Consider the following 17,568-nt stretch of genomic DNA (forward strand, 5'->3'; position numbering starts at 1 on the left):
AACCTTCACATTACAAACAATTTCACGTCACTGGAAATGCTTTCACGAAGACGGATTGGGTGAAATTTGTAGTTGAATTTGTGTAGTTTTGAAAAACTTGTAGTCGTTGATGTAGTCGAAAAGAAGAATTTTAAACGTTTTAGCTTGTTTATAATGTGAAAGATTACAATTATATTTTTTATTGTGTATTTTTATATAGGTACTATTTTACCATTTTTACATACTGTAATCATAATTAACTATTTTTAATGGGAAATAAGCCACAATTTTACTAAAAAACGGATGACGAAAACGGTTTCTACGTCCAAATCGGATGCCGTTGTCAAAATACAAAAAATATTGTAATCATCTTCTAAAGTTGCCACTCTTCTAGTGATGTTAGCGACTACATTGATCTATCATATTCTATTCATAGCAGCTCGAAATAGATCATTTGACGTTAGATCACTCCATTTCCTAAAATTGGCCAACCAGAATATACGTCTACGTCCAGAGCCTCTCTTGCTCTCGGTCTTGCCTTGTAGAATCAACTGTAGAAGGCGATGTTTACTTGTACGCATAATGTGGCCGAAGTAAGCCAATTATCTGTTCTTTAAGGTGTTAAATAATTTCTTTGTCTTTTTTAATCTCTGGAGAATAATTATGTTAGTTTTGCAGTGTATTAACCTTGAGACTTGAGACCCTTAACGTACATCGGTAGCAATACATTTCAAATGCCTCTAATCGTCTTATGGCATCTTCTGTAAGACTCCAGCTTACTATTTTGTAGAGGAGGACACTAAAGACGTAACATCTAAGAATTCTTATGCAGATATTGATACTTAAAGATAGTTGCAGATAATTTTCCCAAGACCGTTAAAAGAACTTCTGGCTTTTTCAATCATCATCATCAATGGCGTTACAACTCTATGTGAGTCTTTGCCGCGTTTACTGTTGCCTTCTATGTTTGTCTCGATAATCTGTCCTATTCCGAGAAAATAATTTCGTTTCGGAGGATTTGGTTTTACATAATGTATGGATCGTTGGTCCGTAGCAAAACCCCCTTTTCGGATGACCATGTCTCCCTTCTTCGTCTGCCCTGACCCTGCCTTCTATTGGGGTTGGTTACCCAATCTCCAACAAGGTTGCTCAGGTTTCCGGGGTTCACCCGTGTGGTCACGACCACACTTCGTGGAGGTGAAGATAGGAATTGAGTAGGAGAGGCTAGAGATGCTAATTAGAGACAGCATCTTATAATGCCCATCACTACTTCTTTGGGTTTTTTCAATACAAAGTTTTTATTTCGGAGCTACTATATTTAATACTATATACTATAATATGACCAATAATTTTTTAGATTGATGCTATCGTGAACGCAGCCAATTCGTCTCTTCTTGGAGGTGGTGGAGTAGATGGAGCAATTCATAGAGCTGCCGGATCTCTGTTGAAGGAAGAATGTAAAACATTAGGAGGATGCCAAACAGGGGAAGCCAAAATTACCGGCGGATATAAATTACCGGCAAAATGTAAGTATCTTTTTAGAATATTCATCATCATCAATGGTGCTACAGCCCTATGAAAGAGCCTCGGCCTTCACAAGTCTATTACGCCCGTCAGTCCTATCCATTGCCAATCGTTGCCAGTTTGCTGTGCCTATTTTTCTCCCATCATCATCTATACCATCCTTTCATCTGAGTTTTGGCCTCCCCTATTTCTAGTTCCCACAGGTTGTGACATAAGGGTTCTTCTAGGAGGGTTGTTCTGCTGTGATCTTGCTAGATGTCCTGCTCATCTTAGTCTTCCTATTCTTATAAAAGATACTACGTCTTTACCACCAGATATATGTTTATATCTGTGGTATACCTCGTAGTTGTACGACATCATTCAAACACCATTTTCACAGGTTTTCATCTGCCTTGGAGATGGTCCATGTCTCCTATCCATATGTCAACACTGGTTGTATAAGGGTTTTGTATATGGTTATTTTTGTTTTTTGGCTTAAGTTTCTGCTTCTCATAATTATGTCTATTCAGTCCAAAATATAATTTTTTTGCTAGGATTATCCTTCGCTTGATTTCTTCCGTCATGACGTTCTCCTTGGTGATCAGGGAGCCTAAGTATGTGAATTTGTCCAACACTTCAAAGGTAGAGTTACCAACCATGAATTGGTGACCGATGTTTCTGGCTCTATTGTTGGATGTTGATGCAATCATCTTAGTTTTCTCCTAGTTTACTTGCAGGCCCATATTTTTTGAGGCATTTGAGAAGGTGGTATACATTGATTGGTATACATTGGCAGTATACATTTTAGAAGATTACTAATACCAATATTTGTCACTCAATATATTTTTATGAATATTTTTATGTGGTCCAAATAAATAATTTTTGGTTTTAATTTAATATAAGAAACTGAACAACTATATTCTTGAAAGCAATTGTAAAATAAAAATTAGACATTCCAAGTAAAAAATAGTTTATTCAAGCGTTAGGAATGAAGAGAGCATCACATATGAAATAATTGACCAAATTAATAATTTTATTAGTTTTAATCGTCGTTTGGTCAGATCTGGTCCTACGTAGCTTAGGATTTCATTCGGTATTTTGTCCTCTCCTGGTAATTTTTTATTTTTTAATTCCTTTAATGATTTCTTTACCTCTCCTCCTTAATGTTTATTTCTTGGTTTGTCGTCATTTCTGGCGTTGGTGGTTCATTATCGTCACCTTTAACAAATAGGGATCAAAAGTAGTCTGTCCATGTATCCTTCTGAATGTGTTTCGATTTTATTAGTTCGTTCATCCCTTTTCTTTGTACTCTGATCTTCTTAAGTTAGGGTGAGGTTTTTAGACTAGCGATGTTCACGTTGGGTGTAAGTTTGAGACATCGTGTCTATTGTTGAGGCTTCTTTGTTTTTCTATTTCTATGATTTCGCTTATTGTTCCTATTTGTGTTATGGAGTGGCTGTGATACGTTTACAAGAGCTAAGGTCTATTTGGTGTCCCGTGGTATGTTTATATAAGAATAAGGCTGACGAATAGAGCTAAGTTCTTCTAGTTGTTTCGTCGATATGTTTGTCCTTATATATTTTTGGTCACAAGTTCCGAGTATATCTGCACATTCCCGTATTTTATAATGAAAACATGTCTTTTGCAATTTTTAATATTAATCCCATTATATGCTGTGGTATATATCAGTTATGTTGTATTTACTTAACAGTCGGACGGTTATACTTGTGTTTTTCCAGATGTATGGTAGGAAAGTTTTTGACTTTTGAATTTCTGTAAGCTTTTTTTGTTGTCGATGTTGTTCTCTTTTGTTGGATACTGTTGGAGTATTTCCTTAGTTCTAAATATTTTAAGGAGACTGCTGACAACTCCTATTTGCGCTGGTTGATGGAAAGGGAGAGCGAGAGCATTTAAATACCTGTGTTTGTAGGTTGATTTGCCTTAAATAGTATATCCCAGAGGGCCATCCTTACATTTGGTGATCATGATGCCAAGAAAAGGGAATTTGTTGTTCGATACCTATCTAAGTGTGAACTGGATTCTCTTGTGGATAGAAATAAAGTGTTGTTGAAATTTGAGGACTTTTTTCTGTGTGGCCAGATTGTCAGTATGTTGTCTCCGTGTATGAACCATATTTTTGGCTACTTCTTAAAGTGCCTATCCGTTCCGGATGTTGGCGATCATCATGGCTATCTTGACTTTGTTTACCGCAGTGCGGAACAGTTCAGTGGTAATCGTGTTATACCACTTTCGTAAATTTTGAAGCCAGGAAATGCGTCTTCTTCCCGGTCCCCTTTTACCATTTACCTTCTCTTGAAGAATCAGTTGGAGAAGGCCGTAACGTTATTGATTTCTCATTACATGTCATAAATATTCTATTTTTTTTTGTTTTGATGGTTATGAGAATTTCACACTCTTTCACCATTCTGCGCAGATATTAGTAATTTGGTCAACCCAGGATATACGTAAGATGCGCCTATAACACCACATTTCGAACGCTTCGAGCCGATTCATAGATGCAACAGTTAGTGTCCACGCTTCCATTCCGTAGAGCAGAACTGTGAATATGTAGCATTTCAACAGACGGTATTTTGTTTTTAATGATATGTCTCGACTGTTGAAAATGGGTCTCATTCTAACGTATGCTGCTTTCGCTTTTATTATTCGTTGTTTAATTTCTGTTGAGTGGTCCCATTGGCTATTTAAATTCGTGCCCAGATATGTATATTGCTCAAATCTTTCGATATTCTGTTGGTTGATTGTAAGTTGAGCGTTTAGTATGGGTTAAAAAACCCATAAATTTGGTCTTATTTATATTAAGAGCTAGTCCGTATCTGTTGCTGACTTCTGTTATACGATTTATTAATATCTGTAAATCATTCAGATTATCGGCAAAAACTATGGAGTCGTCTGCATATCTAATGTTATTCAACCATTCACCATTTATTAATACTCCTTTCGCACAACCGTCTAAAGTCTAAGGGTAAGAACAGAACAAGTGGGTCGAGGTGGAGGTGTAGGTCGCGGTGGATGCTACTAGTTAAGTCGCGGTCGATGTCGACAGCACATAGCAAGGAGGTCACCTGCGCTGTGAGTCGAGCTAGAACCACTATCAAGTGAAGTAGTTTAATGAAATTTGAATGACAAAAAGACTGTGCTTTTGCGATGTTGTGTCAGTCAAGTGATGATAGTGATGAAATGTTAGCTGTAAATAATCAGATCCTCCTGCATATTTCAAAAATTTACTGAATTTAATTCAAAATTATAAATTCAAAAATAAACTGAATACAAAAAAGGGATTATATAAAAAGTATCAACTCAGATAGCGCAGGTAATGACAACTTGGCTTCGAACGGACTAATCACAGGGAAGCACCCTTGTAGGCCGCGCAGTAGACATCCATGTAAAACAAACTCATTTTATTTTCAAAAACATCGATGTAAACCTCCTGGATGTCATCGCGCTAAACCTCTACCGCGACTTACCTGCTCTGTTCTCTTCCATTAACTACAATGTGTTTGTTTTACATGGATATCGATATCGAGATAAAATACAGCCCTGTTGTACTCCTCGTTCTATTGCAATTTTATCAGTTAACTGGTCTTCTATTTTGATTTTGGCCGTTTGGAGTTATTAATTTGTCATATTTTTAATATTTTTAGCTAAAACTTCGTATTTAGCCGAGCTTTCTTCTCAAAATAGATCATGTAGAGGTTATCCACAACCGGAGATAGCTCAGGACCCATAGCGATACCATCTGTTCGCTTGTAAATATCAACATTAATTAACAAAATATTAACGTTATCGACAGTAGTAGTGAACTGATTAAAATTATAGTTAACTTGATTTTCAGACGTAATCCACACTGTTGGTCCACGCGGAGAGAAAACAGATTACCTAAGAAATTGTTACAAGAATAGCTTGGAAGTGATGCTCGACAACAAGCTAAGAACCATTGCTTTCCCGTGCATATCCACAGGGATCTATGGTTACCCGAATCTCCCGGCCGCCCATGTGGCTGCATACACAGTCCGTAAACATTTAGAAGCCCATGAAGGAGACATCGATAGAGTGATATTCTGCCTATTTATGGATGAGGATAAGAAAATTTATGAAGAGCTGTTACAGTCTTACTTTCCATTAGAATAGTTTCTGATGCACTGGTAAATGACTTTTTGTAAGCTTATTGTAATTATGGCTGGTTATTGTTATATTTTCGATATATTTGTAGATATTAATAATTTTAAATATCAATGTGTAATGTTTGTACTTGTATATTAGGTAATCAAATTATTGGAGCCATTTAGTAAAATGAAAATTTTGATTTTAAAACGCTATAAAATGTTGGAGGGCTGATCAAGTATGAATCAACCTTTTTTAACTACTTTTTAAGTAATGAGAATTATAATTTATGAACAATATTTTATTTTCCCATATATATTTTTTCATTTGAATACATTACTACCAGCGACGCTGCTCCAGCGTCCACGTTGATTATCTATTTCATTTTCATAAAAACAATGAGTGGATATCTTTGAGCATTTAAACATGAACTACTCCACTTGGTCACCGTCCGTCGTCAAAACGTGCTTTTTACAGTACATTATTATTTAATAGCCCATACATCCACTAAAAACAGCGAAAGGTGTGTACTACGTGAAAGATATTCAGCAACAGTCCTAAACGGTTAATTAAAAGATACTTTTAGTATACTTTTTCTATTTTTTTCAATATATTTCTGTCATTCTTTCACTCTTCCGTTAATGATCTAATAATAACTCGCTCAGTTGTCGCTTAGTAAGAATTTGTCTGTCGGATATTTCATTTTTCGTCAACTTGTGTCAATGAAAACCATTGCCTGGTTGTCAAAGATGAATTTTGTAACAGTTACTGTCTAAGTCATACATGAATGTGTACTTGAATGTCTAAAGGAATCCTGGATCTGAGAAAATGTCCTATAGTTGTTTACACTATAAAAGTTTCATTTTCACTTCGTGTTTAATTTTTTTGTTCACTTTTTCTTCTAAATAAACTTTTTGGGAACTTCATTGGTACATGCCATTTTCCTGATGCAGTTATCGAGGTTTATTTAAAGTTTTGTTTTCCTCGATGAAGTCGTTGCAGTGTAACAAACACACAAACTTATTTGCTGTGAGCCGATGAGTAGAGGGGATTTGACAGTTTTCGCCAGCGCTGTTAGTGGCAGTTTTGTGCATTGAATTTGAACAATTTTATCAGAAAAGTACAAGTTTCACACCGCGAGAGAGCGCTACCGACGAAACTCACAGCCAGTAAAAACAGGTAACCTCTAAATTTCACATAATCTTCTTCTTTTTCTCAATGGCCTCTTGCTTAAACAGTCATCCAGTCGAACGAATGTTTATAGTAAATATTAAAATTATAATGAATAAAATAAAAAAATATAATTACTTTTACTATTAATTCTGTGTATTCGTTCAGTAATCAGATTACAATAATATTTCAGTTCGTAATTTGTGTTTTTCTAGATAAATATCTATTTTTCTCGTTTTATATATTTCACATCCACCAATTTTATCAGACCGCGAGAGAGCGCAACCGTCGAAACTCACAGGCAATCAGTGAATTGTACTCATAGACATAATAAGAATAGATTAAGTAGGGTATGGGCCACTCTGAGAATAGAGGTGAAACGACGATATTCATAGTTTTGTTCGCGAAGACAATCCCTGAGTGATTCCTGACTGATTCGGATGCGCAGTTCCGTTGTCAAGCGTTCGCGGTGTTAAAAATCCGGGACATAGAGTTTGATTTTCGCGGAGTGTTTCTAACTGGTTCATGATCAGTCAGAAACAGGTCCATTTGCTTACAGGCACGGTAAGTGGTCAAGTTTTTTGTTTGTTGTTGATTAATCCTAATCAACTGGTTAATTTTATAAATCAATAATCTCGTTTTATTTTTAATCTACCCATTTAACGTAAACTTTATGATAATATACGTAACTATACTTTTTCTTTTATATTATAATATAATAGAAACGTTATAACATCCAATATTAAAACTTATATAAAACATTATCTTAAATGTAAACCATCAGATAATGTTTGTTAAGGTTAGAAATGTTGTCTTTTGAGTTGTATTTTGTCTAGTTTGCGGCTAGAAACAATAAGAATTGTCCGAAAATCGTTCGCGGAGAATTGTAAACTGTAAACTAATAACTAACCTAAACTTGTCTAAAACTAGTCAGGGGACGACTTTGTTCGTCTCCACGAACAAAGCTCGTTAGTTATCTTTGATAGATAACAGTGATAGATAGATCAACGACAGAGTGCTCTGCGTTTCACTATTTTGCTCACAATGTCTATTCTTATGATGTCTATGGTTTTAGTTCATGACACTGATGCGCAATGACATCTGAGTTACATATTACAAGGTCAGCATTGTTGCAAATCTATTTATAATATAATAATAGGAGACAACTCCAGGTAATAGAAACAAACACGTAAATACATTTTACAGATCAATTATAAAGAAGTTGTACATAAAAAATTAAATGTACAATGCGGCTATAATAATTTGATAATCTCTTATATCAAAAGACTATCTTTAGATTTTTAGTTAAGTATTTGATTTGGCTGTGTATCGAAAGATAAGAGGCCATATTAAATTATTAAAGAAAATTAACTTTCTTACAATTTTTTAAAGTTGTAAGATTTTTACAAATGTAAGATTTAGTTGTAAATTTTAAAAGCACACTATGACGATGTCATTCGAAAAGACAAAACATTAGTTTTATCTTTTCAAGTTATTTTTGAAAACCATTTAGTAGCATTCATGATAAATTGGATGTATATTGGTACAGAAGAACTTAAATAACTCTTTTCTTTTATATACATCAACTTCCACTAATTTTTCCATTATCTGTAGTACCTATATTCTCATTTGTGTAATTTATTAAACAGTCTTTTTCACCTCTTGCTAACATTTCTTGTGCTGTTGATCTAATGTGGTAATTTGAGTAATGTTTTTATCCTCAGTTTGATGGTAAAGAAAACAAAACAAATTATGTAATAAATTAGAAACAAAAATAATCATAAGGTACTGTAAAGTCAGACCGTCATTTTGAGGTCCTTTGTATTTTATACAAACAAATTAATAATAGCCTACTGGCAAAAGTTAACAGAAGCATATAGTTCTATACTCAGATTCACGAGTAAATTTCAGTGCACACCTTATGACAAGCGAGGTTGCCGTTTAAAAGCTAGACAGGACCTCTTTGGCCCTTACATACGATAACCGATAACATTAAACCACGCAATCATATTAGAAGTAAATGTAACATTTACAACTTCAAGACTTTTAAAAATCACACGAAATTTACTAAAACATTTTCCTTGATTTTTTTACTAAATTATACAGGGTGTAACAACGAGTCGGAGGCTAGTAGGGAAACTGTCAGCGATTTTAACTATTCCGTCAGCAAAAATATGTTGCTGTGCAGTGGCTACAAATTTAAATTAGTAATTCATATACCTAAAAGATATCTCAACTTGAATTGATGAAATAACGGTAAGACTTACAATTCAAAACAATAACAGTGTCAAGTCGAAATTGTCTCTACCCGATTTCGGAAAAATCGTCCTGACTGGAACTGCCGGTTTTGGCTGTTGTAATCACCGCTAGGATATCTTCTTGTAAGTTGTCAGCTATCCACATTTATTTTTCAACTCTGATGACATGCTGTATATAATTTTGCCACTGTTCAGCAGAGACATTGGCAAACGCTTCATGTATGAGTTATTGCACACGATCTTTTTTAAAGTCAGTGTTTCGGGCAGCAACGTAATGTTTAACTTGACACCAAATCATCTCTATGGGATTGAGTTCACAGTGATAGCGAGGCAATCGTAATACTTCTATACCAAGTATTTCTCGACCAAATTTTCGATGTTATACTTGTCGTGTATATTTGCGTAACTTTTTGCTACATCCAATAGTTCTGACTCTAAATAATCTTCAAAAGTATATTCTTTTCTCGTAACCATTCTTGGATTTGATCTTTGTTCCAGAAGCTTCTTGGGAAATTTTATTTGTATTAATGATATGCAGCATTATCCATTATTACCACATTTTTCTCTACCTTCTGGAGGTTTGCGATTAGTTTATTTTCAAACCAATCTTCGAACGACTGTTCATTTCGTCATGGTAGTCGCCTGAATATTTTTTTGCAAAAAATACACATACTGAATTTTGTACAAAACCTCTAACAGATCCAACATCTAACAAGACAAATCTCCGACCTCTTTGTTTTGGATCTTTTAGACCACTAGTCAAGCCTTCTAAAAATGCATCCTTATAACTGATTATGGTTGAATCCGTCCATACTTTAGTTACTGTATATCCGATAAAAATATCACAAGGAAAAATTCCTGTACTGGCTGTATACCATAAATCACAAAAAATAAAAACCTTATCTTGTAAAAGGTATATTTAAAAATACCTAAATATACGATATTTACCCGTCATCCAAATAGAAAATATTGTATCCTCGCAATCGATAATTCTGTATTTTTCTGAGAAATGTATGCCTCCAATTTATTATGTCAGAACGCTCCATCATTACTGCTTTCTTTCTTTTTTTTTCATTTTTTTTTAAGTGTTCTCAATTGGCTCCTGATAATAATTGATATTCTCATCGCGTATCGTTTTACGCGCATCTGAAGCAGGCTCTGCCACGGTAAGGCCGACGACGAACTCACAACAGCGCAGCGTTTTCTTCTATTTAATTAACATTATTCATAAGAGCCAACGCTGAAATCTACAAGTGAATCTGAGTAGAATATTTTTATCTCGTATTAATTATTGTATCTACTGTTTTAAAATTTTATTATTACAAGACAATAAAACTTGTTTTTATGACATGTATTCTTTTTTAGTTATCTCTAATAATTGTCGAATAACTGGTTAGTGAAGTAGTTACTATATGTTAAGAATTTGACGAAATTTGTATTTTTAAAATAAAAGTATTTCTGATCCGTTTGTTTTTAATGTTACGATTATTAGGTCTAGCCCTTTACATGTTAGGATGCTGAGATGTAATTTAGATTTCATTATCGAGTTCGGTGTTCAAATACCCAGAACATCACCAAAATATGAAAAAATAATGTTTACCGGAAACCTAGATGTAGGAATGGGAAAATTGAGATGTCGTTTCTGGCGGTGTGAGCTGGATGCACTACCCCTGTTACATGCAGGCCATGGAGGCGACTTAATTAAACCTACGTTTGTCTTCGACAAACCCTACAAAATCGAAACAAGACAACATAGGGAGTCAAGCGTGGCAAATGCATCTACACCGATGGCTCCAAAATGGAAAAGGGCTCAGTATGCGGGATATACTCCAGATCACTGAACCTTAATACAGTGTGTCCACGGATGAGGTGCCCGAGAGGAAAAACTTTTTTATTTTCAATTTTAGCGACAAATGTCATTCTTGATAAAAAGTTTTGCTTGTTTTAAAACCCCATAAAACGAAATAAAATTCAAGTTTTTCTAAACCTACTTAAGTTTGTAGCCAATTTTATGTAAATCCCTATAAATTTTTGCACTAAGTTCGAAATTGTAACAATAATCTAGTGTTGCTAAGCTACAATGTAGCTTAGTAACTGTCAATTCCTATAAATAATTTGCGAATTGTCATTTTCTTCGACAATGTTAAGCGTTCAACAGAGAATTTATCTTGTGAACTGTCATACTTGATAAATAGTTCTGTCATACTTGATAAATAGTTGGCTTGTTCTAAAACCCCATAAAAAGAAAACTAAACAGTTAATAATAGAAACAACTATTCGACGTAGCCTCCACCAACTTCAAAACATCTCTCCACCCTATTTTTAAATTCTCTATAAGCGTTTATTAGCATCTCTGGGATGATTCCTCTGATGGCATTAATGGTTGTTTGTTTCAGATCTTCAATAATACGATTTAGATTTCTTTCTTAAACTTCCTGTTTAAAGAAGCCCCATAAAAAGAAATTTAAAATAGTTACCTAAATCTGGTGACCGGGGCGGAAAAAATATCGGTCCATACCATCCAATACATCTTTCAGGAAAATGCTCATCTAGAGAGAAATTCGCACCGAGAGTGCAGTACGGCTAAGATAGGGCAATACATTTCTAGTGGGGAATAAACGCACAGGGTTGTCGGTCTTCACCAGTTGTTGATTGCTCTCTCAAGAGCGTCGCACAGGAACTGTGGCAACACTGAATGCGCATTCCTATCTTAACCGTACTGCACTCCCAGTGTGAATTTCACAATAGTCATCCTCTTATAAGCAAAGTCGAATGTGACGAACAGATATCATGTTGAAAATACATTTTACCTCTTTGCTCCAAGGGAAGTTCATCTAATTCCGGTATTAAAAAGTTGTTTAACAAATCAAATGTACGTTGTTTTCGATCTTTTTCTGTTTTCAACAGATCCTGTCTCATTGAATTTCTTTATCAGTTTCTTCAATCTATTCCGCGTAACGAGTACATCTGGATATTTTTCATTGAACATTTCAATCGCATATCGGTACGAAACAGCTCCAATTCCATAATAATTTACAACCCAGATAGCACAAGTACGTTTTATGGACATCCAATGGACGTACATCTGTGTACATTGGAACGTCCAATGGACGTCCCGCTAAGGTACAATGGACATCCGATGGACGTCCAACGAATGTCCAGAGTTCACAAAATTGGACGTCCATAGAACGTCCGCTACAAACGTACATTGTACGTTGTATTGAAGCTTTCAGTGTACACCTTATGTACATTCAATGTACGTCTTATGGACATTTGTAGGGCACTTTTCAGAAAGAAATCTAGTATCCATAATTTTGTGAATACATAGCAAAAAGCCTTTATAGGGAATAGTTCCTTATAATACTAAACTTATACTTAAAAATATTACACAAAAGACCTTTTTATTTCTCTTTACTATAACTTCATTATAATATATACTTTATTATAGGAACTAGGAACTTCATTAATGCACGACTGCACTTGCACGATAAACAGAAAACACAAAAATATCACAGGATGTATTTTCATAAAAACGAGATTCAGATAATGACGCCCTAGGAAGCATGCACATTAAAAGAGGTTTAATCTCTGTTCTGTTTCTGTTCCATACTATTTTTAGAGTCAGTACCGTTGTTGTATATTACAAGCGCGTTTGCCATTCTGTGAATTATCATAAATAAACCATCCTTCAGTATTCCACAACAATTAACAGCGATAATCCCCTAAAAGTACCTGCCTAATACTATCTTTCACGACCGATAGCGCGAAGAGCGACAACGTTGTCAAGAAGATTCTCATTTAGTTTGTATTGGGACTTAATATAATAGTCGCGTTTTGTGTAAAATATCCATGGACCACAAATGGATGTCCAATGTACGTTGAAATCCAACGTCCAATGGACGTCCCGTAATGTACGTACATAGTACGTCCAGTTTTGGTCCATGGACGTTTGGACTTTAAATGTACATTATATGGACGTAATCGGACGTTGTGTGCTATATGGGAAGATAAATTCTTTGTTGGATGCTTAACAATGTCTTGTCGAAAAAGAATGTCAATTCGCAAATTCTTTATCGGAGTTGATAGTTACTAAACTACATTGTAGCTTAGCAACACTAGATTATTGTTACGATTTCAAACTCAGTGCAAAAATTTATAGGGATTTCCATAAAATTGGCTACAAAATTAGGCAGGTTTTGAAAAATTTGAATTTTATTTCGTTTTATGGGGTTTTAGAACAAGCAAAACTTTTTATCAAGAATGACATTTTTCGATAAAATTGAAAATAAAAAAGTTTTTCCTCTTGGGTACCCCATCGGTGGACACACTGTATAAAATGGGGTATGGGCAAAAATGCCAGCGTAGTTCAGACTGAACTGGCTGGTATCTCCATAGCCGCAAAAGAGATAACCCGGAAAGGTATAGCCGGTAAAACCATAATAATCTGCACAGACAGCACACAAGTGTTACTAACCCTAAATAGACCACGTGTCATATCAGAACTAGTAATGGAATGTCATGAGTCACTAGCCCAAGCTTCCTTGGGCTACTAGCTGACATACCCTCCCTACAGATACAGAACGTTTACAGGAATATTAATTCTCGATTATTTGTTTTATATTCAAAATGTGTCCTCGTGTACCTCTTTCCTTTGGCAATTCCGGCCTGCTCTTCTGGTATTTCTCGTTGGAAGAAAGTTTTAAGCCTCTTATTGTTGATTTGTAGAATTACTTTGCTGGCATGTGAGATAAGAGAAACAGAAACAGATTAAGAAAGCTGTCTTTTTGTATATTGTTGTGATGATGATGCATATATTGGCAGTTGATGTCCATTTAAAAATTAAAATTGACTTGTTTTAAGATTTTTTTCAAATGTCATCTGTTTCTGAAATCATGAATTTATTCCATGCTTTTATTCCATAACCAAGTACATAATTTTGGTTAAACCTTTACAAATGAAGAGCCTAACCGGTAAGATGATGAAAAATGCCCCCAACTCGATTTGAATTCCATATAAGGACACTTTTAGCACATAAGAAATTCACTTTCTGAAATTTTTAGCCCCCTAGGTGGTCATGTGACCCGCCTAGAGCCTAATTTTAGGAAAAAGTTCGTAGTTTCAAAAAAATTTGAATTTTTAAAACGATTTTAAAAGAGTCTAAAAAAACTAAGACACTCGTTCTAAAGATTGCACAATATTTTACCCTGAATTTTTTCAGATTTTTCAAATTGTTGAAACGTACTTTTTAAAATAAAAACTGCATTTTTTCGTATGTCAAAATATGCACAATAATAACCTCTTACAAAAGTTTGTACCAGTGGGTTATGATGTAATTAAATCTGACGTGCATGCCTAATTATTTCAATTTGATCTTAATACAATAATACCAAGAGGATTAGGAGACCTTTCAAATGAGGTGTCCCGTTTTTTTAATCTCGTTAAAAAATTTTAGTCTTTTTTATATCTAGTCTTTTTTTCTCCAAATCTCAGAAGTTATTAAAGACGGCAGTCATTTGAAGACCGCGTTGACTTTTATTAATCAGATATGATTGATTCAATATTTGTGACTTAGCTCCAGTAGCTACCATTATATATTCTTTTCTCTTATTCCCAGTTTTAATTTTTGCCTGTATACTAATATGAATGTTTAAGAACCACGTTCACATCTCTTCTGACTCTGAGCAACGCGGCTTTGTTTTTTTTTTGTACCTCAACCACTCATCATCGTGTTGAATGTTACACCCCCTAGCACAGAAATAAAGTTAAAAAGAAAATCAACCGGTTTTTGAATTTTTATTTAGTGATGAACAAATTTCCACACACCTTGTATATAAATTACGCACTTCTTTCCTATGGCGCTACAGCCCAAGTCGGGCATGGCCTCCCCCAGCATCCTCCTTCAAGTATCCCTGTCTCTGGCTGCTCCCCTCCAGTTGTCCGCCCTCAATATTTCTTTAGCATCATCGATTCTGAATTCGTCTATATCCACCTCCTTCTTGGTCTTCCTGCTGGCAGACGTCCCACTAAGCATTCTACTAGATGTTCTGTCGTTATCCATTCTTATATTTGACCTGCTCAGCGCAATCATTGTATTTTTCCATAATTTGCTATCGAAGGTTCCTTGTAATATTCGTATAACTCGTGGTTGAACCTTATTCTCCATATAGTCTGGGCTGATTATCGGAGAATAGGCCATTTTTGGGAAAAGACGACGAAAATTTTCTTTGGAAAATCCGGGTTTTCCCAACAAAATTTTTAATTTTCAAATAAAGTTTTAGATAAGTAATTATCTACCAATAATTAAATAATTTGGTGACTTAAAAGCCTTCTTGGTTTAGATTATAGTTCCAGAAGCTGGTGAAAATTGAACGAATATTTTAGCAACAATTCAATTGTTAATTAATAATTTACGGTCGCAATAATAACCAAAATAATTATGATACACTGATCAAACTTTGAAATCTTATAAAGATGAGATGCCTATTTAACATTTTCTCGACAAAATATAAATTTTTAATTCTTTTGCATAATCTTTAAATGTTTAAAAAAATAGTTATAAACAAATTAACGTTTCTCAGAAAGTTTTTATTATATTATAATTTTTAAAAAATAGCTAAAATGCGCATTTCAAATATCTTGAAAACGAATGCTTTAAAACTTTTTTGCAACAATTTGCAAAAAAGTTATGAAACAGCAAAATAAACATACGATTGCTACGGTGTTTATAATTTTTTTTAATTCTTTCAAAGCGTAGAAGAGAGTTTAAAGTACAAGCTAATTATTTACAAAAAAATATCGATTATAAGTTTAATGGTTATATTTTAATTAAAGATTATAAATATATTTTTTTGTAATTTACACGCGCGAAAGTAGAATAATACATTACTGTAGCTAAAATTTTCACTCGGAGCGACGACCGGCGGCCGCGCGACGTACACTTTTAATAAATAATGTATGCTGCGTGTCAGTCGCTTCGAGTGAACATTTTAGCTCCGACTCTGTATCAGGCCTACTTTTGTGCTAAAAATTACAAAAAAAAGTATTTTTAATCTTTGATTAAAATATAACCATTGCACTAATTTTTGACATTCTTTGTGAGTAATTAGATTGTACCATAGACTCACGTTTAAGCTTTGAAACAATTAAAACAAATTATAAATAACGGAGATATCGTATATTTACTTTGCTGTTTCATAACTTTTTTGCAAATGGTTGGAAAAATTTTTTAAAGCATCCATTTTCAAGACCTATGAAAAAAGCATTTTAAGTATTTTTTAAAATTAGAATATATAAACAATTTCTGAGAAATATTAATTTGTTTATGCAAAAAAATGAAAAATTTATATTTTGTCGACAAAATATTAAATAGGCATCACACCTTTATAATCTTTCTAAGTTTGATCAATGTCTCATGATTATTTTGGTTGTTATTGCGACTGTAAATTGTTAATTAACAATTGAATTGTTGCTAAAATATTCGTTTCATTTTCACCGGCTTCTGAATACATAATCTATACCAAGAAAGCTTTTATTTCACTAAGCTATATAATTATTAATAAATAATTACTGGCCCTAAAAAATTATTTGAAAATTCGAGATTTTGTTGGGAAAACCCACATTTTTCGAGGAAAATTTTCATCGGAGCAAATCGGGAAAACATGCCTCTATGTAGAATTAAATTGGGGTGAATTTTTATTTTAGTGTTTTTGGTGTAAAGTTAAAATCTTCGGAGTTATAGAGCAATAATTGAAAAAATAGGATTTGTCGTCGCCATTTTGTTCATAAAAAAAGTAGCACACTATCTGCGGACTTTGCATACCTATATTAATAATATATAGGATCTTATAATTCGATTCCAGCAATTAAATTGCTGGTAAATAACCTTTCTTTGTACTTTACTAATTAAACCAGCGTATTTATAACTATTTTTTTTTCAAAATTTAAAGATTATGCAAAAAAAAGCAAAATTTATCTTTTGACGATAAAATGTTAAATAAGTATCTCATCTTTATAAGTTTGATCAATGTATCATGATTATTTTGGTTTTTATTGCGATCATAAATTGTTAATTAACAATTGAATTGTTGCTAAAATATTCGTTTAATTTTCACCGGCTTCTGGAATTACAATCTATACCAAGAAAGCTTTGATGTCACCAAGTTATTTAATTATTGATTAATAATTACTTACCTAAAACTTTATTTGAAAATTAGAGTTTTTGTTAGGAAAACCCGCATTTTCCGAGGAAAATTTTCGTCGGAGCAAATCGTGAAAAACATATCTCTATGCAGAATTTAATTGCGGTGAATTTGTATTTGGGTGTTTTTGTTGTAAAGTTAAAATCTTCGGAGTTATAGAGCAATAATTGAAAAAAATACGATTTGTCGGCGCCATTTTGTTTATAAAAAAAGTAGCACACTATCTGCGGACTTTGCATACCTATATTATTAATATGGAGGATCTTATAATTCGATTCCAGCAATAAAATTGCTGGTAAACAACTTTTCCATGAATTTTGCTAATTAGCCCAGAGTAA

General features: G+C 33.9%; 1 protein-coding gene across 1 annotated transcript in view; it reads left to right on the forward strand.

The window, feature by feature from the left end:
- Positions 1-10,496, forward strand: part of LOC126881990 (macro domain-containing protein CT2219-like) — a 40,088-nt gene extending 29,592 nt beyond the window's left edge. Inside the window, exons 2-3 of the mRNA XM_050646755.1 lie at positions 1,337-1,505; positions 5,336-10,496. Of these exons, the coding sequence (XP_050502712.1) occupies positions 1,337-1,505; positions 5,336-5,631 (465 nt within the window). The 3' untranslated portion in view covers positions 5,632-10,496. The remainder of the gene's footprint in view (positions 1-1,336; positions 1,506-5,335) is intronic.
- Positions 10,497-17,568: the final 7,072 nt, after the last annotated feature.

The sequence above is a fragment of the Diabrotica virgifera genome, chromosome 3 (assembly GCF_917563875.1).
Source record: "Diabrotica virgifera virgifera chromosome 3, PGI_DIABVI_V3a".
NCBI classification, from domain to species: domain Eukaryota; kingdom Metazoa; phylum Arthropoda; class Insecta; order Coleoptera; family Chrysomelidae; genus Diabrotica; species Diabrotica virgifera.